At 51.4% G+C, this 27,575-nt stretch overlaps 1 protein-coding gene across 2 annotated transcripts; it reads right to left on the bottom strand.

Annotated features, from left to right (window-relative positions):
* Window positions 1-10,443: 10,443 nt before the first annotated feature.
* Window positions 10,444-23,768, bottom strand: MDH2 (malate dehydrogenase 2). Of its 2 annotated transcripts, XM_079719194.1 has the most exons (9): window positions 23,619-23,768; window positions 19,954-20,122; window positions 18,346-18,429; window positions 17,742-17,851; window positions 16,269-16,394; window positions 13,540-13,617; window positions 12,583-12,682; window positions 12,090-12,241; window positions 10,444-10,758 (listed from the first exon to the last, which is right to left on the bottom strand). In XM_079719194.1, the coding sequence occupies exons 1-9, from the start codon at window positions 23,682-23,684 to the stop codon at window positions 10,627-10,629; spliced, it is 1,017 nt and encodes a 338-aa protein (XP_079575320.1). In that variant the 5' UTR covers window positions 23,685-23,768; the 3' UTR covers window positions 10,444-10,626. The 2 variants fall into 2 exon arrangements, with proteins under 2 accessions (XP_079575320.1, XP_079575321.1); XM_079719195.1 differs by lacking the exon at window positions 13,540-13,617.
* Window positions 23,769-27,575: the final 3,807 nt, after the last annotated feature.

Below are 27,575 nucleotides of genomic sequence, written 5' to 3'. Positions count from 1 at the left end.
AGACGGGCAGGGCTGACCTTGAAGCAGATCTTTAATAAAAAATGAGCAGAGACAGCAGCCTCCCCCATTCCTCAGCTTGCCTCCCCTGACACCCCGCCTCCCTCCAGCCTGGGTTCTCTTCTCCTTAGCCTGTAAATCTACCGTAAGGGGCTACTGCTCTGGGTTAAGCATCGCCTTCATCAGGGTCCTTTTAGAGGGTGCAAATCCCTGGGCTGTGGGAGTGCGAAGGAGGGAAGTTTTTGTTGGGATGGGGGGGGCGGGAGGAAGTGGTATAGGAGGGGAGGGGGCTATACTCTGAGGCTGTGGGCCCTGCCTGTGTAAACACAAGAATCCCCCTCCCACTGAGGCCTCACAATTGTTTCAATGGTTCAGCCCCACCCCTGGCCCAAAACCATCCTGGGCTGCAGTTGGGGTCGTCATCAGCAGCCTAGGCCTCACCCACTTGGGTACTTGGAATGAAGTCCCCCACAGACCCAGGTCCCACTCAGCCTGAGCGCCGGAGTGAGAGGGACCTGTACGTTGAACACTGCCATATCCCAGCAATTGCATTCAGCCTCATTACCTCTAATCCTCCCAGTGAGCTCCTGAGCTGGGGATCACTGTCCCATCTCACAGATGGCAGCACTGAGGATCAGAGAGGTTCAGCACTGCCCACAGCCACCCAGCCCATCGGTGACCTGGGCGGTGACTTGAGCCACCATCTGTCTGACGCAAAGCCAAGCGTGTCCCCTGAACCACTAACCTCAGAGCTGAGCACAGTCTTATTCCTTCTTCCTGCTCCTGACCAGAGCACACAGTTCCTCCGCTTCCCTGAGGCTGCACCCCACCCTCCAGTGTGGGCCCCGTGGGAGGCACAGACCTCCCAGAGCCGGGTTGCCAATTCCCTGGCTCCTCAGTGCATCCCCCTTTCCCCCTGGACCTTTTGGGACCCCAGAGCCTAAACCCACCCTGAGCTGTCCACGTAGTGGGTGTGACTCTGGCTGGCCCAGCTACTTTGCCCCTTGGGGTCTTACAGGCGTACAGGAGGTGTAGATATGTGTGTGAACAGATGGGTGGATACAATGTGTGTCAAGGGCCTGGGGAATAGATGAGTGAGTGAACAACTTAGTGAATAAATTTGCAAATGAGTGAATGAATGAGAAGTCATTCAAATGGATCCGTGAATGAGGCACTGAGTCAGTGAACTCCATCCACCAGGCAAGGTCAGGGCAGGAGCAAAGAGATTGTTGCCTCTCTGGGCTCTGCCTCCCCATGAGGCCCACTGTGACAGAGATGCCCACCAAGTTGTCAATGGGATGTGAATGCCCATCCAGGGACTACATCTCCCAGCATTCCCTGCATACAGATAGACTATGTGACCAATTGTCACCAATGATGTGCAGGCAGAAGTGCCATTTTCCTGGAAGAGGCACCTAAGAAGCAGGTGTGCGCTCTCTTTCCTCTCTCCCCTCTCTTCTCCCATTTGCTGGCAGGTTGTACAGGACTCCAAGGCCCTGGGGAGGGGAGAGGGAGCCACAAGATGGAAGGAGCCTGAGTCCCTGTATCATCATGAGGAAGAGAGCTGCCTGCTGACCAGGAACATCAGCCTAAGACTGTTAGAGAATGAGAAATAATAAGTAGCGATAAGCTACTGAAATTTTAGAATTTATTTGTTATAGCAGCTAGCGTTTCCTTAAGTGACACACTCACAGAAGATAATTATTCATTGCCAAGCTATGGAACTCATCCCTAAAACACTTAGGCAGGGGCTGTGGAGACCCTCGACAGGCATCTGTGACAAGGGCCAGTAGGTGCTCCAACCTTTGCCTGCTGGTGGTGGGGATAGACAGTGTGACCTCACAGCTTTCTTCTCACCTCTCCCATTCAGGGAGGAGTTAATGTTGCTCTGGGGTTGGGGGAGGGACTCAGGCAGGTATTGGGAATAAAAGTGACTACTTAGACAAAACTATAGTATTAGAAGTCAGGATAGTGTTTGTCCTTGGGGAGGGCGCGACTAGAAGGGGTATAGGAGGGCTGGTAATGTTGTTTCTTGATCTGGATGCTGGTCCATGGCTGTGTTCAGTTTGTGAAAATTCATTGAGCTGTATATGTATGATTTCCATACTTTATGTATTATTGTATTTTAATAAAAAATTTTAAATGCCCAGGAGAAGGGAGGGTTAGGGTGAGGAGACAAAAAGAGTAAAAGAAGACAGGGGAATGTCAGCAGAGGGACAGGAGGGGTGCAGGTGGGCAGAGGGCAGCCCTGCCCCTGCACCCATCACTGTAGCCTGGGATGTACACCTCCCTTCTTTTCTTGGCAGGTCATCATAGACCCTTACCCAACACCCATTGTCTCTCCATCCTACACTGGGCACCTACTGCATCCAGGTCCAGGAAGAATCCAGGTTGTCCCAATGGGCAGGTCCCCTGTCCTGGGAACCCCCATCCCCAAGGAGTGTGCAGTGAGCCCTTCTTAAAGGCCTTGAGCGCCACACCTGGGTCCATGCATTCCAATCAGGACAGGGAGGGCGGGGAAGGGATGCAGCTGCAGAGATGGCACCTGAGGCTGTCTTGGAGGCTGTGACCCAGTTTCATCTCCAACATTCGTCTGCCAGCAGAAGTGATCCCAGTCACCTGAACCCACCATACACTAAGTCCCATACACAGCCCCATACACATGTCATATCCACTCATACACACACACACTCAGGAACATTGTTATATCTCTACACCTGGACAACCCAAACCTCAGACACACACAGCACACACACACTCCCGCATCAACATGGGCCCCACACATGTGTGTCCGTGCATAAATACGCCCACCAACACATCAGACCCTGGGACAGAGATGGCTAGAGACGGCTTGTAGGAGGCATGCACCCACACTGAACCTGACCCCCAAGACACCCAGAGGCAGGAGGGGATCAACTGAGGGTCTCTTTAGGCGGTCTTAACCTGGGCACCATCTCTTTCATGGTCACTTTCCTGACTGTCCAGTGGCCCAAGAGAAGCCCCCCCAGCCCCACCCCAGCTGGAGTGGCAGCCAGAGTGAGCTGGGGCCAGGGCTGGAAGGCAGAGCCAGGTGGCAGCAGCTGGGGAACTCCAGGGTCCTAGACTGGACCAACCTGGGCCTGCCCACTCCGACTGCTCTGGGGAAAGGGCAGCTGGCCTGGGACAGGCTGTCAGGCAGGGACGGTGAAAGAGCAGGCTACTTGGGAAAGGCCTGCAGCTGTGTGTGTACACACACGCAGAGATTGGTATAAATGTGATGCATTTAATTGCACACTACCAAAAAGCCTCCCTCTTTCTCTCCCCTGGCCGTGTTTAATGATCCCTCCGGGGACCCCAGCAGGCTAAATTTGCTTCCTGAGCTGAGGCCAGCTCAAGACAAAGCCCAGGCTGGCCCAGCCCTGCGGGGTGGGAGGGCCCTGCGCATGTGCTCTGCCTGGGGCTGTCCCCAGGACCCCGGCTTCCTTATCTCTGGCCAGAGCCCTCCTCCCAGTAGCCCTCACCCTCAGACCTGGAGCCCCAGCAGGGCCCTGACCTCCAAGTGAGGAACATGGCAAGGATGGTCAGTATTTATTGAGTGCCTACTGTGTGCTGTAGACTTTATTTATTTTTTTTAATTAAAAAAAAATTTTGGCCACACCGCACGGCATGCGGAATCTTATTTCCCTGACCAGGGATCGAACCTGTGCCCCCTGCTGTGGAAGGGCGGAGTCCCAACCCCTGGACCACCAGGGAAGTCCTTGCTGTGGATTTTAGACACTAAATCCTCTCAGCAAGCCTGGGAAGGGGCATAATTTTACTAGTGAGGAAGCCGAGGCCCAGAGAGGTTAAGTAATTTGCTCAAGGCTCCACAGCCTTGGGGGCTTGGGGATGGGGAGGAGGTCTGGGGTCTGGAGTGAGGTGACCCCTTGTTGGCCCTCAGCAGCCTCACCTCCCAGGCTGTCCTTCTAGACTACTCCAGCCCTGTTGGACTCCTTCTGGAAGGTTCTGTCGCACTGGGAAGCGTGGAGTCAAATTTGTAACACGGTGTCACTGAAACGTCCGCAATTCCTGTCCTATCTCCACATTTCTGCTCCTCTGAGCACCTTCTGTGCTGCTGTTTAACTCATTCTTTTTTTTTTTTTTTTTTTTTTTTTTTTTTTTTTTTGTGGTACGCGGGCCTCTCACTGTTGTGGCCTCTCCCGTTGCGGAGCACAGGCTCCGGATGCGCAGGCTCAGCAGCCATGGCTCACGGGCCCAGCCGCTCCGCGGCATATGGGATCCTCCCAGACCGGGGCACGAACCCGTATCCCCTGCATCGGCAGGCGGACTCTCAACCACTGCGCCACCAGGGAGGCCCTTAACTCATTCTTGAAGTCAGTTCCTGTTTGTACTCAGCCTTGTCTGAGTCTTGCTGCCCAGGGTGTGGCAGGCTTGATGAGCTGGTTTCCGACATTGAGACACTCGTCACAATAAACATCCTAAGTCAGGTCAGGGCTCCTGGGAGAGGCCTGGCCTGGGCAGTGGCCTCCTCCTTCAGCCTCTCCCACAGCTGCTGGGACAGTCCCCCCTCCAACAGCTGGTCACCTGACTCGAGCCTCAGTCTGTTAATTATCCTACACGTACCCGTGCCCAGGAGGTGCCTGGGACAGAGTAGCTGTCCAGTAAAGGCAGCTAAAGCTGCACTGAGCTCGCATCGGGAGGGGGAGAATGGGGGGTGCTCCTGGGCAGCCCCTCCCTGCTTTCCCGTTTGTAACAGCTGTGAGATGTGAAAGGTTCCAGGCGAGGACAAGATGCTCTGTGATGCAAACTGGCACTGCCTGGTCCGCTCCAAGCGCTCAGTGGGAGGCGCTTGAGGGTCCCATTGCCCCCCACCCCTTTCCTGAGCCAGAGCTTTTCCCTGAGCCCAGACCAGGTACATCTGGCACCGGTCACCGCTTTCAGAGCTTACAGTCACCCAAAACGTACACCCCACATACACACACAGCCCACACATACACACACATCACGCAGAATCACCCCAACCCGTGAAAGAAGCATTCCCAATCACCCCTTCCCCAGCCGCAACCAGCCGACCTCCATCTCTGGCAGGAAGGGAGTTAACCTAATTACTGGCCTGCGTCTGCCTGGCAAGAGGCTCTCAGCCTGGCTGGGAGAATATTAGCATCAGCAGGAGCCTGGGAGGGAGAGAGCAGGGCGGGGAGGAGTTATTTTTAGGCAACGGAGGTGGGGTTTGTAGTTGAGCTGGGCTGGTGGCTTAAGGAGCAGGGGGCCGTCTTCACGGAGTGATGGAGGGCTCAGGTCAGGGGGTGAGGCAGCCTGGCTGTGGCCTCTCCTAAGAGGGACCAGGCCAGCTCTTAGGAAGGAGGGGAGGGGACAGAGAGAAGGAAGGAGGGACTTGCCAAGACTTCCTACCAGAGCTGTCTCACTGGGCTGGGTTGCCAGCTGGGAGAATGTGAAATGGCTCTAAAGTTGGGAGAAGGCTCTGCATGACCTGACAGCCCCTCCCCCCACCCACAGACAGACACACAGGGTGGGAGCAGGGCGGGGCTTCTCCGTCAGGCCTTGAGAGCAGCTGGGCAGTGGCAGGGTCTGTGACTTCCTGAGGGCACACCAGCTCCTTTGTAAATGGCTGGTCCCCTCCATTCAGGCTCCCGATCTGGGGTCAATGTTCCCCCCATCCTCTGTGGAGTGCCCCCAAGATCCTGTCTCGCAGTGGGGGGCACACGGGGCAACCCCCCAACTCCCAAAGCACATAAAACATCAGAGCATGGTGAGCCAAGAACCCAAGAAATCCAAGGGTCTGGTTTCATGGCACAGAACCGCCCCACATTCAGACAGCCCTGCCCTCCCCAAGGCTGCAGGCACCTTGCTGACTGGGGCAGGGGAAGCTCTGCAGCCAGAATGCCTAGGTTCAAATCCCAGCTCCCTTTACCTGCTGTGTGACCTTGGAAAGTTACTCAACCTCTCTGGGCATCACTTCTCTTGCTAACGTAGCCACCTTAGAGGACTGTGATGAGGATAAAAGGGAATATGTGTGCAAAATGCCTAGGAGGGTTACCAGTTTCCCATGGCTGCTGTAACAAATGACTACAAGCTTAGTGGCTTAAAACAACACACATTTATTATCTAACAGTTCTGGAGGTCAGACTTTCTACAATCAAGGTGTCAGCAGGGCTGCTTTCCTTCTGGAGGCTCTAGGGGAGAGTATTTCCTTGCCTGCCTTTCTGGAGGCTGCCTACACTCCTTGGCTTGTGGGCCCTCCCTCCCTCCCTCTTCAAGGCTTGAAACGTAGCATCTTCAGATCTCTCTCACTCTGACCACCTCTGTCATCACATCCACTGCTTTGATTCTGACTTTGATTCCGCTCTTCCTGCCTCCCTCTTAGGAGGACCATTGTGATTACATTAGACCCACCCAGATAATCCAGGAGAATCTCCCCATCTTAAAATCTTTAACTTCATCGTATCTACAAAGTCCCTTGGAAGGTAACATATTCACAGGGATATGTTTCAGGGATAAGGAAATGGACATTTCTGGGGGCCATTATTCTGCCTCTACTAGGAGGCCTGGGAAGTAGTGAGTGCTCAGCAAATGTGAGGGAAAAGTGCTCACGGCCTGGACAGGGGGACACAGCTTGCACACTTGGGGGATGATTTAGTCGATAAGGGTTTCCAGGGGCCGCCAGGAAAAGTTGGCCCTGGTTCTTGGCTTCCCCCGGCAAAGGCTCAGCCAGCTCATCAAGGTCATTAACACCATCCACTCAGTCCCCGGGTTTTTGTTCCTTGCTGAGGCAGACAGGAGTCATGTGTCAGGAGGCCACCGGAAGGTAGGGATGACAGCCAGTTCACAGACTGGGAGGTGTATAATTGGAGCTTGAAAGTGGGGGTGTGGTTAGTTTAACCCACGCTGCCAGTGGGCTGATGGACTTCTGGGTGGTAGAGATGGGGCTGGGAGATGCTGGTGTTTTCTCCATGTCCCCGTCATCCTTCCCTTCCCACTCACTGCCACCCCGCTTCAGGCCCTTGTCCCTTCTGCTGTCAAAGGATCCTGAGCAGTCCCTGCTGCCACATCTTTCCTACTTAAGTGTGGCCAGCAGCAGGGACATCACCTGGATCCCTCCCCAGCCTCCTGGGCCACAATCTGTATGTTAACAAGCCCCCTCCTAGGATCGTGTCACCAGCCTGCTCAGTGCCTTTACCCTCCCTGTTCCCACCACCCACAGGACAAGGTCTGAGCTCTGCAGCCTGCATGCAAGAGCCCCACCCTCCCAGCCCAAATGGCCTCACTCCCTTCATCGTGTGAACACTGGCCATTCCTCAAACCCTCTCGAGCCCCTTCTCCTAAGCCTAGCCTGATCCTGCTGCAGCTGCCTGCTTGCCGTGACCACCCTGCCCTCCCGGCCTGCTGGAATCCTACCCCTGCTCCAGGGCCAGCTCAAATGCCCTCTCCTCCTCTTCCCTCCTGGCTATCTTGATGGGGCAGTCTTCTCTGATCCTGGCCTCTGCCAAGATGTCCAGAAGTAACCTAGTCCTCTTCTGAGTCCTGTGGTACTTGATCTGCATTTTTGATTCTCTCATCCCTGACTTATCTGTAAGCCCTGAAAGGCAGGAGGCTTCAATAGTGAAAAGAGCTCTGGGGCAGCCAGTGTCCAAAGTGCGGTCGGTCACTGACTACCCCATCCCCCTCAGCATAATCTGAGGGATCTGGAATATTATAGGTTCTTGGTCCTTCCTCTCAAGACTGCTAGATCAGAACTTCTGAGGGGTGGGCACAGGAACCTGCATTTAAAAAATTTCTTTTTTAAATTGGAGTACAATTGATTTACAATGTGTTAGTTACTGCTGTACAGCAAAGTGATTCAGTTATACATATGTATACTTTTTTTTTTTGTGGTACACGGGCCTCTCACTGCTGTGGCCTCTCCCGTTGCGGAGCACAGGCTCCGGACGCGCAGGCTCAGCGGCCATGGCTTACGGGCCCAGCTGCTCCGCGGCATGTGGGATCTTCCTGGACCGGGGCACGAACTCGTGTCCCCTGCATCGGCAGGCAGACTCTCAACCACTGCACCACCAGGGAAGCCCCATATGTATACTTTTTAAAAAATATTATTTTCCATTATGGTTTATCATAAGACATTGAATATAGTTCTCTTGCTATACAGTAGGACCTTGTTGTTAATCCATTCTATACATAAAAGCTTCCATCTGCTAACTTCAACCTCCCACTCCATCCCTCCCCCAACCCCTCCCCCTTGGCAACCACCAGTCTGTTCTGTGATTCTGTTTCATGGGTAGGTTCATTTGTGTCATATTTTAGATTCCACATATAAGTGATATCATACGGTATTTATCCTTCTCTTACTTCACTTAGTATGATAATCTCTAGGTCCATCCATGCTGCTGCAGATGGCATTATTTTGTTCTTTTTTATGGCTGAGTAGTATTCCATTGTATATATGTACCACATCTTCTTTATCCATTCCTCTGTGGATGGACATTTAGGTTGTTTCCATGTCTTGGCTATTGTGAACAGTGCTGCTATGAACACAGGGGTGCATGTATCTTTTGAAACTATAGTTTTGTCTGGATATAAACCAGGAGAGGGGTTGCTGGATCCTATGGTAATTCTATTTTTAGTTTTCTGAGGAACCTCCATACTGTTTTCCACAGTGGCTGCACCAGTTTACATTCCCACTAACAGTGTAGGAGGGGGCTGCATTTTAAGCAAACCCCTTGGACGGGCCTTATGTGTGGTAACCGCTGGTGTATGGAGACTGGCACTGACCTGACTACCCTAAACCAAGACCACTTGCGGAGTCATCGCACTAGTCCTGCCTGTCAGGGTTGTGACAAGGACGCCAGGAAGCAGCAAATGCACCCCAGAGCTGGCACGGTGCCTCACGTACAGAACCTCCAGGAGGCATTAGTCCAACAGCACCGAGTCATGGTCTTCATAGTAGTGAAAACCTAAACCACCTAATGATCCAACAGTGGAATACATTTTATAGTACATTCACCCTAAGGATCATCCAGCTGTTAAACAAGCGATATGGGAAGACACGGTTACACTTAAAGTAAACGAGTTGTGCACGTGTGGTAGAGAATCTCCAGAGTTGGCTCCCAAAGGACGTTTGACGCTCCTCCCACCATGGACCTGGGCTTGCCTGGTGACTCGCTTTAGCCACGAGGATCTGGCAACCGTGATGCTGTGCCAGTTCTGAGCCTAAGCTTTAACGCCTGGGAGCTTCTGCTTTTGCACTTTTGGGAACCCCAGGCCATCAAGTAAGAAATCTGCGCACCCTGCTGTAGGGGCCTCGTGGAGCCCAGCTGTCCCACCATCCCCTCAACAGCAGCCATGCGCCGGAGCCATCATCTTGAACGCACCTGACTGGCCAGCCTCCCATACCTGGAGGAGCAGAACCTTCCAGCGGAACCCTGCCAACCACAGAATCGTGAGACGTAATAAAATACTGGCTTAAGAGCAACTAAATTGTGTGTGTTACACAGTAATAACCAGAAGGACAGGTTGCAAAATGGCACAAGAAGCTTTATCTCAACTTTTGAAATATGCAAAATTAGGTGCACAAATACTATTATAGGAGATAATTTCCTGTATTATTTGGCTACATTTTAGGTTTTAAACAATGAACATTATCACTTATCTAAGAACACGATGATGTCATACTTGATAAAATACACTTCAGTTTTAGTTTTAAAAAAAACCCTGCAGATAAATGGGTCTCTGTCTACTGGGAGTAGCTCGATCACCACCTGCCCTTTCACCTTTCTGTTCTCAGAAAGTTCTCAGGTATTGAGCTCTCAGTTTCCACTTCAGAGGCCACGGCTTCTGGGGAGCAAACTGTACCCGAAGGGAATCAGGTCTCCCTTTAATTCCCCACATGTATCCTAAGCCCAGCTAATGCAACAAAGTCCCTTCTGGCCACTGATAAAGACACGAAGCCACCTCCCCCGTGTCATCAGCCCTGTGGCTGCAGCTGGTGTTTTGGTCTGGTTGTTCCTGCCCCTGCCCAGCCCTCCTCACTGGCTTTGGCTAGTCATTGCCCCTGAATATCAGGGCTCGATCAGAAGAGGACGAAGTCCAGCCAGTGGTGCTGTCTGCTTGCCCAGAAAAACCATGCAGAAAGAACCTGCGACAGAAGACAGCGGCCCAGCGTCGGCCACTGAGCTGCCACCCGCACAGGCGAGAGGACACCGAGGAATCAGACCCAAGCTGGCCCTTCCTTCAGCTCACACACCTGAGGGACACGATGGTGCAAAGAGCAGGGTTGGGGGAGCACTTACTGATGAAGATTACAGACTTGAAGCTACTGATGAGACCATGATGTTTCAGTCTACTCTTTAAATAACACCTAGTTCTGATTCGTGATGGAAGAGACGCCAGACACACACTCTGCAGTCAGCTCCAATGGGGTTCTGAAAGCACAGTATTTAATTGGAGACCTTGAAAAAGAAAATCAAAGCCTGCTTTTATTGATGCACCGACAGACTGACCCGAGATTTGGAAGGGGTAGTTCGCTAATACAATACCCATCATCAAAGCAAACTGAGAAGACCACGGTGTCTGAAGTGGCTTTACAGCGACACGACGCCTTAATAAGTTACGGAGACGGCCTGCTCGTTACCCGCCTTCTCACTTCATGTTCTTTACAAACTCCTCTCCTTTCTTGATGGAGGCTTTCAGCTCAGGAATGGCCTCGGCGATCATCTTCTCTTCGAAAGGGGAGATTTTGCCAATGCCTAGATTCTTCTCGATGCCCTTTTTCTGAAGGAGAGAGGGGAGGTGGTAAGATTTTACAAGAAAGTTTCCACGAATGGGTTTGTTACAGAAAATCCCGCTTGTAACTTCATCAGCCCTGCCTCGCCCGTCTAACCAGTGGCTTCTGGGCAGCCTGCTGAGGGAGTCGCACACCCCGGGGACGGGGCCGGACGGGGCAGGGCGGGGCCGGACGGGTGTGAGCCGTGCCAGGAGCTCAGCTTCTGTCATTCAGCCCTGGGCTGGGAGCTGGGCTCTGGCACTCGCTGTGTGTGCACCTGTCACACACAAGCCAAGTGTGTTTCCTTATTGACCCCACAGGAGGCTGTGAGGACACATGTGGGTTGCTTGGCACACAAAGAACTCAATAATTAGAAGCGCCCGAGTTATTCTCCCTGACACAGAGTGTACTTTTGGGATCTAGTTTTTTTCCCAAGTTGGTAAAGGACTGAAGAAACACTTTAATAGACACCTGAATCCAACGTAATTAAGGAGATACACGTCAGACGTTAGGAAAATAGCAGGCTGGCGTCCAGGCTGCCTCCTCGGAGCCTCCCTGACCAGGACCATCAGCCCTGAGGGCCTCTCCTACAGGCCCCACCATGCTGCACACACCTGCGCTCAGCTGGCTCTGGAGCTAACCACAGGTAGTTCTGGAGACCAGTGTTGGTCTCAGGGATATTGGACACCAGGGTGTCTGTGGGAAGGGCTTCTTTCTGGGCATGAGAGGAAGGCGAGCACACATTTGCCTGATTCCAGCGGGTGCCCACAGCTAAGACGTGGAAACCTGCTCACTGAAGACTCGGTAGGAGTCAAGCAGACCAGAGAGCTGCCCCAAACCAGCCTGACTGAAGCCAGCAAGGTGACTAGAAGGGCCCTGTCCCAGTGCATTTCAAGAAGGAAAACCAGTGAGACGAGGAGGACCCAGGGAACGCCTGAATTGGAAGGTCTAACAAGTGCGCACGCCTCGGCAGGCCCCGAGGTCAGAATGAGGACGAACAAGCACAGCCTGGTGCGGGGAAGCCTCTTCTGTGAGGGCTGTACGTGGGCCGCCTCGGGACACAACGAGGGTCTAATTGGGAAACACACCCAGGCAGCCGCTGCTGACCGGCTGCTGGAGCCGTGAGATTCCTGTCAGCCCCCCAGACTGAGGTTTCTGCCCGCTCCTGATTCTGTGATGCTTCTACCCTCAAAAATCCAAGCACAGGCCAGGCGGTGAGATGCAGTTACTGCACAAGGAAATCTGAACCATGGAGCAAACGCACGGAGTACGGCTGCTGAGTCTCAGCTACAGAAAATGCTCCTCCTTCCGGCCAAGACCTGGCCTCCAAGATACATACCCCCAGCAGCAATGGTGTGGAGAAGTACGGACAGTCCGTTTCTTGCGACTTAACGAAGGAACATTCGACAACTCCTTCCTTTCCGTTCATCGCATCCACGACGGAGAAGACAAACCGGGCTCCAGCATACGCCATGGATAGGGTGGCAGAGCCTAGGAGGACAAAGGCAGGTCAGCCAAGCTAGCGCTGCGACGTAAGATCCAGGTGAGCATCCCCGCCAGCTAAAACCCCATCTGCATAACCTCCAGCTTTCCAGTCTCATCAGGAATTTAGGTCAGCATCCCTTGAAGCGACAGACCCGCAGATGGCATGGAATCAGCTCTGCTGACCTCAAACCCTACTCCACGCCCCCCAGCAAGTTGCGCTGCCCTCTGACTGGGGGCCTGCTTATCAAGCAGATGGACGTGAAACTTAGAAAAGGACCCGCTCCTTGCTGGGCCCTCATGAGTCTTCGGCTCTGCCTCTAAAAGCCTGGGGCTGCCTGAGCGCCTACCTGCTCCGGCCTTAGCCTTGACCACCTCCGTGCCGGCCTCCTGGATCCGCCCGATGAGGGTGGTCAGCTGGTCCTGGGGGATGTCCACCTTGGGGGTGCACTGCAAGTGGAAGTCACAGGGATCATGTGAGCAGGGCCAGGCTCCGGTCACCTCCCAGCCCCACGACCGGCGGGCCCCGGCATCGCTGCCACTTGGGAAATCAAGACCTTTTTTTTTTAAAAAGAAAAAGCCGACTTTGTTGGGAGGTGTAGTGAGTTCTCTACTCATTTTAAAAAAACTTTCTCTATTTTGGACTAATTTTAGACTTAGAGAAACGTTGTAAAAATAGCAGAAAGATTTTCCTCACCCGGCTTACCCTGATAACACTTTACATAACCACAGTGCAATTATAAAGAACAGGAAATTAACTAAACCACAGACCTTACTCAACGGTCACCGACTGTTCCACTACCGTCCCTTCTGTTCAGGGTCCTACCCAGGACCCAACAGCACCCAGGGATCTCGCCTTTGACTGCTTCCTCAGTCCTCCCCTGGCTTTCAGGACATCTGTCAAGGGTACTGAATGCTCGCTTTGTAGGATGTCCATCAACTTAGATTTAAAAGGTACTTCCTCAGTATTTTCTCCTGAGGTTATGAGGTGATTTATCTTATTCTCAGTGGTGTTTACCTTGTCTCTCCTCATTTTTAAACAAAGCAGTTTTGCCTGCTCTGACCTAATCAGGAAGGCAGTGATGTCTCCACCAGCAGTTTTCACTGTGTAGGAGCTGGCCGTTTTGAACACCTTCTGACCACACTCACTCCCACAGCTGTGGACGCTGACCACAGCCCCACAGCAGGAATCTCTTCAAAGTAACAACAGACGGTGAGATCCGCATCAGCCTGATCCGAGGGCCCCAAAGTGAACCTCTGAACTGTGCTCGTGGTCTTGAGGCTTCTGGGCAGGGTGACACACACACCTGAGAGATCAGGGGGATGATGGTCTTCCCAGCATGGCCGCCAATGACAGGAACGTTGACGCGAGCCGGGTCCAAACCCTGATCACCAGAAGTGCAAAGCTTGATTAAATTTAACAAGCACTTTGAGGGTAAAACATGTCATATGCACCTAAAGCACCAATACCAGAAAAATCCACAGAACTTGGAAACCAGGTAGAGGCCGCCTGACTCCAGCCGTGCTCACATGTCCCACTAGGCGCCCCCTGCAGTTTCAACACATGCAGTGAGTAACTCGGTGTCTGGTGAGGTCACTCCGAGGCTTTCCCTTCACAATGTGCTGAAAACTGCCTTCTTGAAGGGTCCCAATTGGTCCCCATCAGTCCGATAGCTTCTTGGAATCAGAGGATGACAATCCTCTTTCCCACACCTGATGTCATCCCCATGCATTAGCTCAGACTTATGTGCCTATACTTTGTTACAGAGAACAAATACCTCGTATCAGAGCAAGATTCCAGAACACCCAGGGGTGAGAAGTCTGTCAACTCAAACAGTGATTGGAACAGAAAGAAGGAAACCAAGTTGAAAGGGGTCACAACGCCAAGGTTCATTAAGTGGGGCTTGCTGGGACGGCTGATTCATTTGTTAAACCGGAGGCACGATGCCCCCAAGAATCTGCGAACCAGGTATTTCTTAACACAGTCAAAAAAAGAAGCTGGTGGGAGTAACGGGAGGGGGTGAGCAGTCCCAAAATGCTGCCACCTTCCCCAAATGCTGCAGCTGTTGAAGAGAGACACCGTAAGTTAGGAACCAGCCTTGCCTAGGTCAGGGAGCCCAGCCACAAGGGTGGGCAGACCCAGCAGCACAGTTAATGGACATGCGCGGCAGTGTCTACAGGCCAGGGCACCACGCCGGTCACCAGGGACACAGGCACGAACAGAAAGGGCCCCTGCTTTTGAGAAGCTCATTGTCCAAAATGAGACAGATACAAACAGACGCTCCAATGCAATGGGTGAAGCCAGCCACAGGGTGGCTCTGGAAGGCACCTGAGAGAAGGCCTCCTGGGGCAGACCTAACTTCATCTGGGAAGGAGCAGGACTCCACCAAGGGGAAGCGTATTCTAGGCAAAAGGAGCAGAAAGAACAAAGACCTGGGGGTTCACAGAGCATGTACCACAGCAGAGCAGGAAGTGCAAGGGCAAGCCCAGTGGAAGGCGGGGGTAGAGACGGCCGATGGGGGAGCCACAGGCTGCGAGGTTAAGGGCAGCTTTTCATTCTCCGTGCAATTCAGGAACTTTTAAGAATGCCAGGCAGCCTGAGATAAAGGGCGCATTCCTTAACTGACGCATCCAGCATTAGATTCTCCGGCCAGGGTGGAGACATGCTTCCCCACCGCACATGGGAAAGCTTTGAGGCCAAGCCTCCATGGTCTAACAGAACTCTCTGTGGGAACACAGCAGCCACGTGGGGCTTTGGAGCATCTCAAGTGTGGCTGGTGCAACAGAGGACCACAGTTTCTAACTTAATTATGATTAATTCAAATAGCCACAGGTATCTACTGTTGCAGCAGGATTAGGGGCCCAGGGGAAATGTGTGCTTCCCCCTGGAGCTGGCAGCACCACGGGAGCCCTACGAGAACGAGCACTGCTGCTTCCAGGAACCGGGGGTGTGTGCCTCGGGAAGCTGAAACCGCCCCCTCCCGGCCTGGGTGCGTTCAGACTCGGCTTCACCGAGACCCGCTCCGCAAAGCTTTTCCTGACTCAAAGACAACCACGGTCTAAACACACGTGCGCTGAAATGGTGATTCAGTTGTCTCTGGAATTACAGTGTCTCTTTCCGCTTCACTCACAGAGCTCCCAGGCCCCGGGGCCACATCTCAGGGATCCGACCCCACTCGGAGAGCAGAGCCTGAGGAACATGCCAGAGCGTGAATCACAGCGGGGCACCGTACCGTCCACAGCCCAGAAGAGAAGTGCTGGGCGCAGGGGAGGAAGAGGAAGGTCAACGGTCCTGTGTGCGCCCTTCTCACTAAGCTGTGTGCACGACAATTATTCCCGACTTGGGAGGACTCCCTCCTCCATAAGTTCACGAAAAATGGCCTGAAGCTCAGGAGGGACACTTATTTGGGCCAGAGGAAGTGGTTCTGCTGGGTCCATAACCCAACAGACTAGACAGTGAGTTGTGAAAGGTACCAAGGACTCCAGACCTGGCGCCGGTGCCAAGTCCCCCTCGGGACAAGCCTGGCGGCTCAGGAAGAAGCAGGCAGCCAGCAGGAGCAGAACCGAGGTAAGTCACTGCAGGCACCCAGGAAGGGAGTCAGAACACAGACCAGGGACAAGAATTCTGACATGATTTCAGGGACTTTCCCAAGTTCTTCATGTTGGCTGATTTTATCATTTGCCTAATGATGAGCGGGTAAAACCTGTTAGGACCAGTTTTCAGAGCCGAGCCGATGAACACACGAAGAACACAACCCAGTCTAGCCAGTGAGAAACCCAGGGAAAGCCGAACTGTTGATACAGTAGGGAGAAGAGCGAGCTTGGCCGGTTTCAGCCTGCAGAGGCCTGCTGTCTGCGTTCCCCAAGAGAACACGCAAGCTGCTTCCCACCAAGGAGGCGAGCTATAAGGACATTTAAACCCTCCAGTTACATGTGACCTGTAAGGGCCCCGGTGTCCTCCATGCCCATAAATGAGCCAAGAACAGCCAGAGAGGTTCAGAAAGGTAACTTGAAAGATGCCCGATGCAGCTCTTACCTTCAGCTCTGCAACAAAAGTGTTGGCTCGGACAATGTCCAGGGTTGTCACCCCAAATATTTTATTGGGGTTGTATACTCCGTGTTTCTTGAAAACTTCTGCTGTGATTGGGATGGTGGAGTTAACCTAGTAAATCCAAGAGAGAGGGGAACAATTTGCCGGCGTTCTGAGAGCAGAGCCATGCGACAGAAGGAAAAATCTTCTCGTCAGACCATTAACAAGCCCTAAGCTGTCACATTAAATTGCCCTGATAAGCGACCTTCACGATGGAAGGCCCCCTAAAAGACTGCTTCTTTCCCCCGCCATGAGAAAGAAGGAACCATTCACTGAGGAAGGCACTCTCCCCCTTGGTGGCCTCCGAGCCCAAAGTTCAAACATGCACGTGACCCTTCAACTATCAACTTAAAAATGTGATGAAGGCTCCACAAGGCACCTTCTGCTCCAGCTGGGACTTAGCCCAAATGGCCTTTTAAAAAGAAAAAAAGACAGCCTAGCAAGAAGCTACAAGCTACAAGTTCAGTCCCAGCTCTGTCACTCTGTGTCGTAACCCCGGCCAAGTTATCTCAACTCCTTAGAACTCAGTTTCTTAAAACGGGAGACAACTACCTCATGAGGCTGTTGTGAAGATTAAGTGACTTAATACATGGCCAGTGCTTAACACATTACCTGGTACATAGAAAGAATAAAAACAAGACAAAAATAGAGAGATTTATATTAGGCACCGGTTAATCAGCCCCCCAAGAACTTCTGACCAGTTGCCCCCGAGGAAAGGTGAGCTGGTTGGAAAGGGCAGGATCCTCTTCTCAGAAGCCACGGGCACAAGCTCTGCGTGTTTATCAGCGGCACGTTCCTGAGTCAACATCAGTGTCACTGCACTTTCACCCAGATCCTTCTTATACTCGGGAGACCAGAGTCCAGATCAACCAACAGGGAGGAACGGAAGGGCTGCTGTCAAATGCAACCTGAGGCCCTGCCAGGGCGGGCGTGGGAGCCACAGCTGACTTCTCAGGAGGGACACAGCACCCAGAGTTTCTGAACCAAAGAACTAGCTTCCTGCAAAAACCAGCAAGCAGGGCCTGGGGGGCTGCGTACGGGATCACGTGTGAGTGTGAGGAGGGAGGGGGCGCCAGGAAGCAGTAATTGCAAACCCCAAGTAGAACACAGGAAAAGGAGTTAACAGGCTACCACAATCACGGCTGAAGCAGCCTCAGGAATGGGTTTATTTTCCAGGTGGATAAACTAAGATACCGAGAGGGGAAGCCATCTGCCCAAAGGCACACGGTCGATGGGAAAACCAGGTTAAAACTCACTTGGTCTACGCCAGAAGGAATCCTTAGGAAATAAATTTAAGGGCTTTTTATTAGCTCATCCACTTTATGCATTTCAGCACATGAACCTGATTATTCCCCCTCTAAGCACAGAAGCACACTTTTGCTAACTGTGGACTTTCATGCGGCATCAGCCGGCACTCACCGGATTTGCAATAATGCAGATCATGGCCTCAGGACAGTGCTGGGCACAGGCAGCAGTCAGGGTGGCCACAATTGTGGCATTGGTGTTGAACAGGTCATCCCGGGTCATGCCTGAGAACGATCCAATTCAAGGTGTTCATAAAGCACAGGACGAATTTATAAACATGTACCACGTTGTGTGTGTTTGTTGTTATGGGAAATTCAAACATGAGTGAGACAGGGTCCCTGTTTCAAGTAAATCCATCTTGTAGGGAAAACGGCCCAGTGTGACAAGTACCAAGATAGAGGTCTGTGAGGGTGGAGCGTGGGGAGGGGAATGAGGGGGGTTATACCCGAGGAGGATCACCAAGGATCAGTACAGCTTCCAAGGTGGAGGCAGGTGGAGGAAAGGGCGTTGCATGCAAAAAAAAAGTGCACACAGAACACAATGACCTGGGCGAGGCGACCCAGTGACAAGTGGAGGGCTTCATCTGTACCCCACAGGCATGGGGGAGCCTTTGGAATTTTTTCTGCAGCAGAGAGATCTGACCAGATCCATTTTTCATGGAAAACCACATCCTCAGCTGACTTGTGGGGAGATGCTAGGCAAGGAGTTCGACACACACCTGGTTTCCTTGGGACTCCCGCTGGAATCACCACCACGTCGCAGCCCTTCAGGCAGTCTGGCAGCTGCTCAGGTCCGAGGTAGCCTGGAAAAAAACACCCACATGAGCAATTTCACCACTTCCGACTTGGAGAGGCCAGCACGTCTGTGGGGACAGAGCCCGGGTAGGACGGGCCCACCTGAGTCCAAGGCCGGCCACAGGCCTCAGGACAGGCTGGAAAGCCCGCCCGTGAAGGGGTTCCTCTTCTGGAGAACTACCACTGTGGGCCTGATGACACCGGCTGGCAGAACAGTCTCTTTCACTCCACTTTCCTCCAGCCTCACTGGCCAAGCCCTGATTCGGAACAGAGTAACCATCCACTTTCCCACAGAATCAGTCAAGTCGGCTGCTTTTCCTTATCCAACCCACTCGCCAGCACTTCTAAGTCCTTCTTGGTTCCCAGCAAGAGCTGCTTATTCCACGTCATGGTTATCCTAACAAAAGCTCTGTCTCGGAGTCAGATCAGAAGGCGCAGTGGAGGCCAGGAGAGAAAATCCCTGTGCTGATAAACAGGGACTAGATATTAGCATCCATTCTATTTACTCCTATCATCTAAGGAAAAAAAGGTCCACTTTCAAAGATCTCAGGGAAATCGGCCAAAATCTGCTTTGATTTGACTTCTCCCTTATTGTGGGAGCTTTTGGAAACTCAAATATACAGCCCAAAAGAAAATGAGCAAACTAATTCAGAGGGACCACGGAAGGCACACGAACAAATGATCTGACAGTCAATCTCCTGTGCTGTCTACACCAAATGAAGATACATGCAAACACCATCAAACAGTCTCACACTGACAGCAGAGACAGAAAGCAGTACAAGTTTTCTGCACAGCAATCTGATACTTTATACTAAAAGCTTTAAAATAGTCATACCTACTCATTCTACTTTTAGGATTCTTTTTTTTAAGGATTCTAAGAAACAAGATGTAAAGATAAAGATGTTTACACAGCCTAGCTGTTTACAGTAGAGCAAAACAGGAAACAGCCCAATGGACAACAGTGTGGGTATAATAATAAATAAGTGATAAATTATAGTGCACCTTTAAAAATGATTTTACCAAGAATTTGGTGACATGGAAAAATGCTGCTATAATGTGAAGGTAAAATAAGCAGGATATATATAATTATATGTAATTATGAGTGACTTCTTGGATGACATACCTAGATTTCCCTTGGATTTTCCTAAGGTGGCCATGCTTTGAAGAAGCTGGCAAAGGAAACCCTGGGGTGGAGGGACGGCGCAGGGTGGGGAGCACCTGGCAGCATTTCTCACTGCCCCCATGCCCCTGCAGGAGGCTGCCTCTTCCCCATCCTCATATTACTTGTTAAATTATAAAAAATTAAAAATGGGAAGGTGAGACCACCGTTGTTATTCTCAAAGACACTATTTAAATTTTTGTAGACTCAAGTCAAAAAAGGTGCAATAATTTATAAAATTTAATTCTAAAATGAACATGGAAACCCCAAGTCTCTGAACACCTAGTTTCACTTAAGAATCTCACTCTAAACCTGAATCCTGGCCGACGGGGGAGGAGAGATGAAAGTTCTCCAGGGTCGGCGTGCTCAATACCTTTTACTGTCGGTCTGGTCTCTATGTGGCTCAGATCGGCAGCCACTCCGGGTGTATGAGCAATATCGTAGAGGGTCAGGCGGCTCACCAAGGGGCTGTTCTTCAGGAGAAGTGAAAGCGGCTGCCCGATTCCTCCAGAAGCCCCCAGCACGGCTACTTTAGCATTGTTCTAGAAAGAGGCACAGAGAGAGGACTGTGAAGATGGAATCAGCATGAAAAGGATCCACATGGTAAACTGCAGAGTACTGCACTGGGTCTCTTTTATTGCAGCAGTACCAAATGAAGATGCAATCATATTCCTACCATTCCAAAGGCCCCCTTTCCTTCTGAAGTTCAGAGGTTTGCCTCAGGAAAATAGGGGAGAACTCATGTCTCTAGATGCTGTGACAGTCAGGGGCATGCTCCTGTACCCTCCGAAAGGGGAGCAAACTTCACTCAATCGCCACCTGGACTGGTAGCAGAAGCCTTTCCTTCAATGTGCAATTTTATTTTTTATAAATTTATTTATTTTGGGCCGAATTGGGTCTTTGTTGCTGCGCATGGGCTTTCTCTAGTTGCGGTGTGCAGGCTTCTCATTGCGGTGGCTTCTCTTGTTGCGGAGCACGGGCTCTAGGCGCACGGGCTTCAGTAGTTGTGACACGTGGGCTCAGCAGTTGTGGCTCACGGGCTCTAGAACGCAGGCTCAGTAGCTGTGGTGCACAGGCTTAGTTGCTCTGCGGCATGTGGGACCTTCCTGAACCAGGGCTCGAACCCGTGTCCCCTGCATTGGCAGGCAGATTCTTAACCACTGCGAGTGAGGCTGTTTCTAACCTAAACTCACAAATAAGAAGGGGAGCCTATCCTGGCAAGCGGGCAGGGAGCTGCCAGGGAAGAAGACAAACCAAGAGAAGAGCAGCCACAAGAACTCAAAGCACGGCATGCGGTCCTCTGGGGCAGCCGTGTACCCTGGGTCTTTACATTATCACTGCACGCTGTGTTCCACAGCAATGGATGCTAGTAATAACGGCTTCCGTTATCAAAAACAAAAATCAAACCAAAACTCAAGCCGAAACGAAAACAACCACACAGTGTAATCTGCTCGAGGAAACTGAAACTCTAAAAAGCATATATTACATCTAAGATTGGAATTCATGTTTCATTTGTTTGTTTTTAAGTTGGTGCTTTAAAGGTGGACCCTTGACTTCACAGAAAACTAGCTGGACCAACCCAGAACCTGAGGTCTGGCAATCTCACCCACCTCCAGACCTTCAATTATCACTCCCACATCCTGTCCCGAATCCTAGGGACTCCCAAATTCCAACTCCACATTCCCAGTTCTGTTAGGCATACCACTGGTCCCACAAACCCAACTGTGTAAATAAATTTGTCCTTACCACCTCTTCCATCCCTGTTCCCAAGTGGCATCTGTGTTCACCCAAATTCAAAACTTTAGAGCTATCTTCTGCTTCTTCCCTTATTGGAGACACCCAGTTAGGACACGAAAGGACTTGGCATCTCAAACATCTTCCCAATCTGCTCCTGATTTCCATCCCGATTCCATTATCTAACTTAGGTCCTCAGCTCCACCTCTAAACCACCCTTCCAAAAATTCAAAGTTTTAATCATTTCCTTGAGTAAAAATCTTCTCAAGTTCCTCAGGCCCAGATTATTCAGCCTGGCTCCCAAGGCTGACCAGGGCTCCAATGTGGGGAGCATAAGACAGTTCCCTTGGTGTGCAGGATGTCAATGTCAAGGCTGTGTCTTTATTTTCATCAATCAGGTGAAGAATTAAACTCTACCAAGAAACAGACTGACCTGGTGCTCTCAACTAGGGTCCTTAAGTGAATCAGTCCCATGTGACACAGAAGATGAACACAACACAGAGAGAGGGAAGAGGGGATTGCTTTCAGTGTGATGAGGTGATGTTATTGTTTGTATATTATAAGGTTTCATCAACTTAGTTAATATTTATAAAAACATAGCTTGTAAGTGGTGATATCTTTACAGTGAGATGAGAATCTTTGGTATTGCAGGTTAGCTCATGGTCTCTTTGTAAACAAGCTGTTTCCAAACTCCATATCTTTTTCCACGTTGAGGAGTGGTTGTCAACAGCACACTGTTTAGCAACGGGGCTTTGAAAATGGATATATAGTAACACTTCCTTCACTTATAAGTTTGCTTTTTTAAATCTGTTATGGTTTTAAAATTTCTGTTTTTTGTGTCATACATATTAATACATTAGTACATACGGAAAGACATAAATACACTGAGGTTGAAGTCTCCCTAGGCCACTGTACCACCTGGCTCAAGCCCATCTTTCTGACTCATACACTTATATACTTCAACAACTCCACCTTTATGTCCAATAGGCATTTTAAACTCAACATATCCAAATCTGAGCTCCTGATACCCACCCCCCTACAATCACTCTCTTCTAGCAGTATTTCCCACCTCAGCAAACCTTAACTCCAAAACCCAAAGCCTTGGTTTTCTCCATGTTCCTCTTTCTCTCCATACACCTCATGAAATCATTATCAGCAAATCCCACTGTCTCACCTGCAGTTAATCCCCCTTCCCCCACTCCTCAGCATCAGTCTTCATCACCTCCACCTGTCCTATGTTTGTTTACCCACTGTTGGCTTAAGTGCCACTTCTCACTCATCCTGGTATCACCTGCAGCACCCAGCACAGTTCTGGGCAACACGGATACTCAAATGTACTCATTCGTATATTTATTTTTCGAATGAACTGAATGCACAGGAAACTGATCTGAAGAACAAAAGCTAAGTAAGAAATGTGGAACCCCATTTAATAATCACCTCCCTTTTGGGGTGTGGTACTTTAAGAGGCAATGTGGGCATCTCCTGGATTCTAACTTTGGTTGTATTAGAATCACTTGGGGAACTTGGTAAAAAACACGGAGGCCCAGGTCCTACCTTCCTTCAATGAGCCTCGGCCTCTGATCTTTACCAGCTTTCAGGTGATTCTGACACACCAGAGTTTGAGAATCGCTGCCCTAGAAGAAGACGGCTAAAAATAGCTTAGGCTTAAGTAGTCCCAGGCCAAGCCACGCAGTTAACAACACCCGGGAGGCAGGCCCAGTCCGCCCACCGCAGGAAGGAGCCTTCAAAAGGTCCTTAAGAGGAAGCAGAGTCTTCAGGTTCTTAGAGGAAAGGCTTGATGATCCAAAAAAGTCACTCACAGCGGTCAGGAGAGCTGAATTTTAATCCTCTGGCCAAAACACTGTGTAACCTTGGACCAACGCTCTGCCCTCGGTATCTCTGCCTGTCTGCACTATGGAGTTAAAAATTCACAGTGCTTGTACGGACGCTGCAAGAACGAGGTTAGTCTCTCAAAATACTATGGAAAATAAGTTACTTTCAGCCCTAGAGCCCTGGCTTCTCCACCTTGAAGGAGCACAGGTCAAGAGCAGACCCTCTGGGGGGCCGGGAGGCGAACTGGGAGGCTCGGAGAAGCGCCCCGGTCCTGGAGCTGGACTACTTCCCCACCCCCGACTCCTGGGCTTTCTCCCCCGCACCTCCTGCCCGGTATCAGGGCCGGCCCAGGACGCCACAGCCGAGGACCGGCACCGGGTGGCCCGGGGGTCAAGCTTGCTCGCGAGCCAGTAACACACGTGGCCTAGGTCGGGGAGCCTCCACCTGCAGGCAGCCCCTTGCAGGACCTACCTGGGCCGAGGTGCTGAAGCTGCGGCGGAGAGCGGCGCTGGCAGGCCGGGCGAGGGCGGAGAGCATGGCTGAGACGGGCGGGGCGCGGACTGCGAAGGAGCTGGCAGCAGGACACTGACTCCAACGACCTCCACGATGCACCGGACCTCCCGGCTCTGTTCCGCCTGGCCTCGCGAGAGTGGCTTGGCTTCCGGCGCCCCACCTCGCAGATCTCGCGGTATCTCGGCCACATCCGGGCTGTCGCGGAGGCCGCCGGAGGGACGCTCGCCGTGCACAGTTCTGGCGTGGGTGGTAGTGCGGTCGGGCTCCGTGCGGCCTGTGGGGGAGACGCGGTCGGAGTGGGAGGGAGAGTCCGCACCCGAGAGGTGGAAGAAGACAGGCTTTAGGCTGGAAGAGCCTTAGAGGAGCGATTTTGCAGGTGGGGGCCCGAAACAGAGGCTCTGACAGGGAGGCCGGCTGAGGTCGCGCCGCAGGCCCGACAGAATGGGTGCGGCCCGAGCCCCCCGAGCTCAGCCCAACCCACCCATCCTGTCTCTGGAGGCGCGAGGGGCTCCGAGCTTTGGAAAGCTCTGGAAAGGAAAGGGGAGAGGGGAGGTTGAGAATCCTGCGGTTGGGGTGGAGGATGAAGGCTCCTCTAATCATTCACTCCCGTGCACCCCCCCCCACCATCGCACACCTGTCCACCCGCCAGTGTCGTCGTCCTTCCTGGTGCCCAGGACCTTCTAGTAGAGTTTACAAAGCTTTAGAGACACCCCTACCAAGAATGGCCGACCCTGAGCACTGACGTGGCGCGAGACACTGTTCTACGAGTTTACAGGAAAGCAGTCCCGCGTTACAGATGAGGAAACAGGTACACAGGAGATAACCTGCGAAGTCACCCAGTCCCTGCCCCTCAGGTCTGCCCAGCCGTGCTGTGAACCCGGCCACACTGTTTCTGCTTTAGGGACCAAGAAGCCATGGCTGAGCTCAGTTAAGTGGATTCGTTCAGAGTCTACCAGAAAGAAAGTAAAGATACGATTTCTACTCAAAAGAAGCGTATTTAAGTTTATTAGTATCCTTATAAGCTTCATTTGCCCTACTGTTGTTTTCTGGGCATACAGAGAATTCCTTGCCCACAAAAAATTCAGGGTCAAGTGGGACAGGTAGGTGTGTTGCAGGTTGTTAACCTTAGAGGAGAGTACAAACCCAGTGGGGGGACCAGTGACCGCCTCCCTGGGAACAGTGGTCAGGGAACCAGTGGTGAACAGTTAGCACAGGTGCTGAAGAACCTATCCGTAGGAGGGAGTGCATGGTGACTGGCTTACTCTTTCCTCCCTCCTTTCCACTTGTTTATTGAGCTGCTAAGATGTGCCAGTCCAATCTTGGAGCTGGGTGTTCAACTATGAACGAGATCCAGACATTTTCTGCCTTCCGGGAGCTCAGAGTCTAGTGGGGAGACAGGTAAACTGCAAGCAGCATGATATGGCTAACACTAGGAGAATTACGAGGGGCTGTGGGAACACAAAGGAGGTCCATCTGCCCCAGATTTGGGGTGGAGGTGGGGGCCATGTGAGAGAGGACTTTGGAGGATGAAACATCTAAGCTGAGACGTAAAGGAAGAGCAGGAGTTTCTCATTGGGACCATTCACCTCCACAGGAAGGAGAGATCTTTGCCTGGGCTTTGGACCTCCCAAAGGGGGGGCACTAGGAGTTGGGGGTTTAACAATGGGAAGTGTCCAGATGAGAAAGAAAGGGGAAAGAGCCCAAAGAAAAACCTGGAGGAAGGGCCAGTGAACAGATAATTTCTGTTGGAGAGGGGACATGAGGACAAACAGTGTTCTTTATCTTATCACTCACTGTGTTCTCTCTAATTATTTACCCCTCTATCTTACCACTAGAACTGAAAGCATCTTACAGTCAGGTTCTTTCATCTCTTTATTGTCCAGCACCTGACCAGGCTGAGAGTGGGTTTCTGAATTTTGGGATAGTTGAGTGGTTTTAGATACGAGGCTGGAAAACCCAGATTGTGCAGGACTTAACCGAATGTTAGCTGAGAAGTTTGTATTTTATTCTTCAGGAAGCAGGTGTTTATCAAAGCCTTTTGTGCTGCCACCAGAACTGTGTTTGAGGAAGATTAGACTGACTTTGGCATGTTAAAGATTCCAAGGGAAAAATGCAGGGCAGGGAGATTGTTCAGGAGGCTATCTAATGAGATGATAAATATCTGAGTGATGGTTTTAGACATGGTGAAGTGGGGCCAAATGAGGGAGAGGGAAGAATTGATAAGCGTTTGTGCCCATCTGGGTTTAAAAAACAAATGGAAGTGATGTGGGAAACCAGCCTGAGAGAAGTGTGTATGTACAAAAACGGAATTCAGGGGGTGTGTGGAAGGAGAGCTGGCTGGAGAAAAAGTAAAGAGCTCTGTTTTAGATGGGCTACATTGGAAGTGATGGTGAGTTGTCCATATAGAAATATCAGTGGACACTTGGGGAATTACTCCAAGAGGAAATATGGGATTGAAACCCCTGAGAGGCCAGGGCTGAAGTCATCCCTATAGAGGGGAGAGCTGAGGGCAGGGGAGAGAAACTAGAGTCACATTCTCGTGTGCTCACTCCCACATCTGGGGCTGGAACTCCTCCCCACCCCCCTGTCAAGTCAGTCAGCCCCTGTCAGCATCTCCACGGCAGGGAATCACTACCTCCCAAGTCCTCTACTCGGGCCATCCCAGCCACTTGACTGTTAGAAAAACATCCTCACATTCAGCTCCTAGTTGCTTCCCTTTAAATCGCAAAATGGTTCATAACACTCTTAGCAGCTACTGTGTCAAGCATTGACTTTGTGCCAGGCACCATGCCCTGCTTTGCAAGTGTAACTGTTACAGCTAACATGCACAGCCTCACTCAGGAAGCCTAGTGCAGTCAGAAAATGGCTGTATTGTCTTCATCCCCATTCTTCCTTTAAATCTTTGCTTGCCCTTGGATTACATCTAGCCACCAGGACAGACTTGTTGGAATAGCCTAAATGTCCAGTTCACGTTAATAGTCAAAACTCTGAACTTTAATTCAATGTTAGAGCTTCTCCCCTTCCCCTCTTGAGCTTGCTTCAGGCTCCCACCTTGGGAGTGGAGAGTGGTTGACTTCTCCATTTCTCCATCTTACTTCCTCACTACTCATCCCTGAAGACTGAGGCTTCAGGCCCATCATTGTTGGTGGAGGGGGGTTGTGAGAATAAAGATAGGGGCAGGAAAGGTCCATTTGGCATTAGTAAGAATTCTCTGAGCTTGATGGGAGTTTGTGGCTGACACTTCCATGGGGTGCTTTTGTGGGTCTCTCTTACCTGCAGTTCCCTTGACCTGGGTGGTTACACCTCAGCCTTGCTGTTTCCAGTTGCTCCCTCAACCCCTGTTTTCTGGAATCCTCCAGTACCTGAGATGAGTCCATTGTCTGTCCAAGTGGCCTTCTTGGGCAAAGTCCCTTTAAGATTGCTTCTAGTTGGCCCTCTCTCCTGCCTGGCCCACATCTGGTCTACAAGAGACACATAGGTATCCTTCACCCCAGCAAATTCTGGGGGTGTAGCCTGTTTCAAATGCAGCTGCTGCTCTTTGCTAGCAGCTAACCAGCCTCCGATTTTTCCAGGCAGGGGCCCACCACCAGCCTCTATGCCTGCACAAGCTTCAGAGGGCACAGGCCAAGCTATCCTAGGGGTTTTCTTTCTGGTTTCGTGAACTGCTTCAAGAAAGCTGAGACTTGTGAATATTTGAAATCAGGGAGAAAGAGGCTATAATAGAGGTGAAGAGCTTTGAGATGCTAGAAGTCAAGAGAGAAAAGGATTAGGTGGGAAAAGATGAGGTCAGAGGACACTTATCCCTTTGATTTTGGGAAGAAGCTTGAAGGGCACCCAGCGGGCAGTTGGTGAGGTAGGGCAGTTTGCATCCTGTGGCCTTAACCTTCCCAGGCAAGACCTAGAAAGTGAGAGAAG

Source organism: Hyperoodon ampullatus (genome assembly GCF_949752795.1).
Source record: "Hyperoodon ampullatus genome assembly, chromosome: 14".
NCBI lineage: Eukaryota > Metazoa > Chordata > Mammalia > Artiodactyla > Ziphiidae > Hyperoodon > Hyperoodon ampullatus.
This window is presented reverse-complemented; position numbering and strand designations above follow the sequence as displayed.

What these genes read in the sequence shown, in the direction of transcription:
- MDH2 (XM_079719194.1), bottom strand. Translation starts at nt 23,684, where the DNA reads ATGCTCTCCGCCCTCGCCCGGCCTGCCAGCGCCGCTCTCCGCCGCAGC. An exon ending in GACCAGACCGACAGTAAAAG is followed by an intron (nt 18,430 to 19,953) that starts GTATTGAGCACG and finishes GTTTTTTTCCAG; the next exon opens with GCTACCTCGGACCTGAGCAG. An exon ending in CTTTTGTTGCAGAGCTGAAG is followed by an intron (nt 13,618 to 16,268) that starts GTAAGAGCTGCA and finishes TCTGGTGATCAG; the next exon opens with GGTTTGGACCCGGCTCGCGT.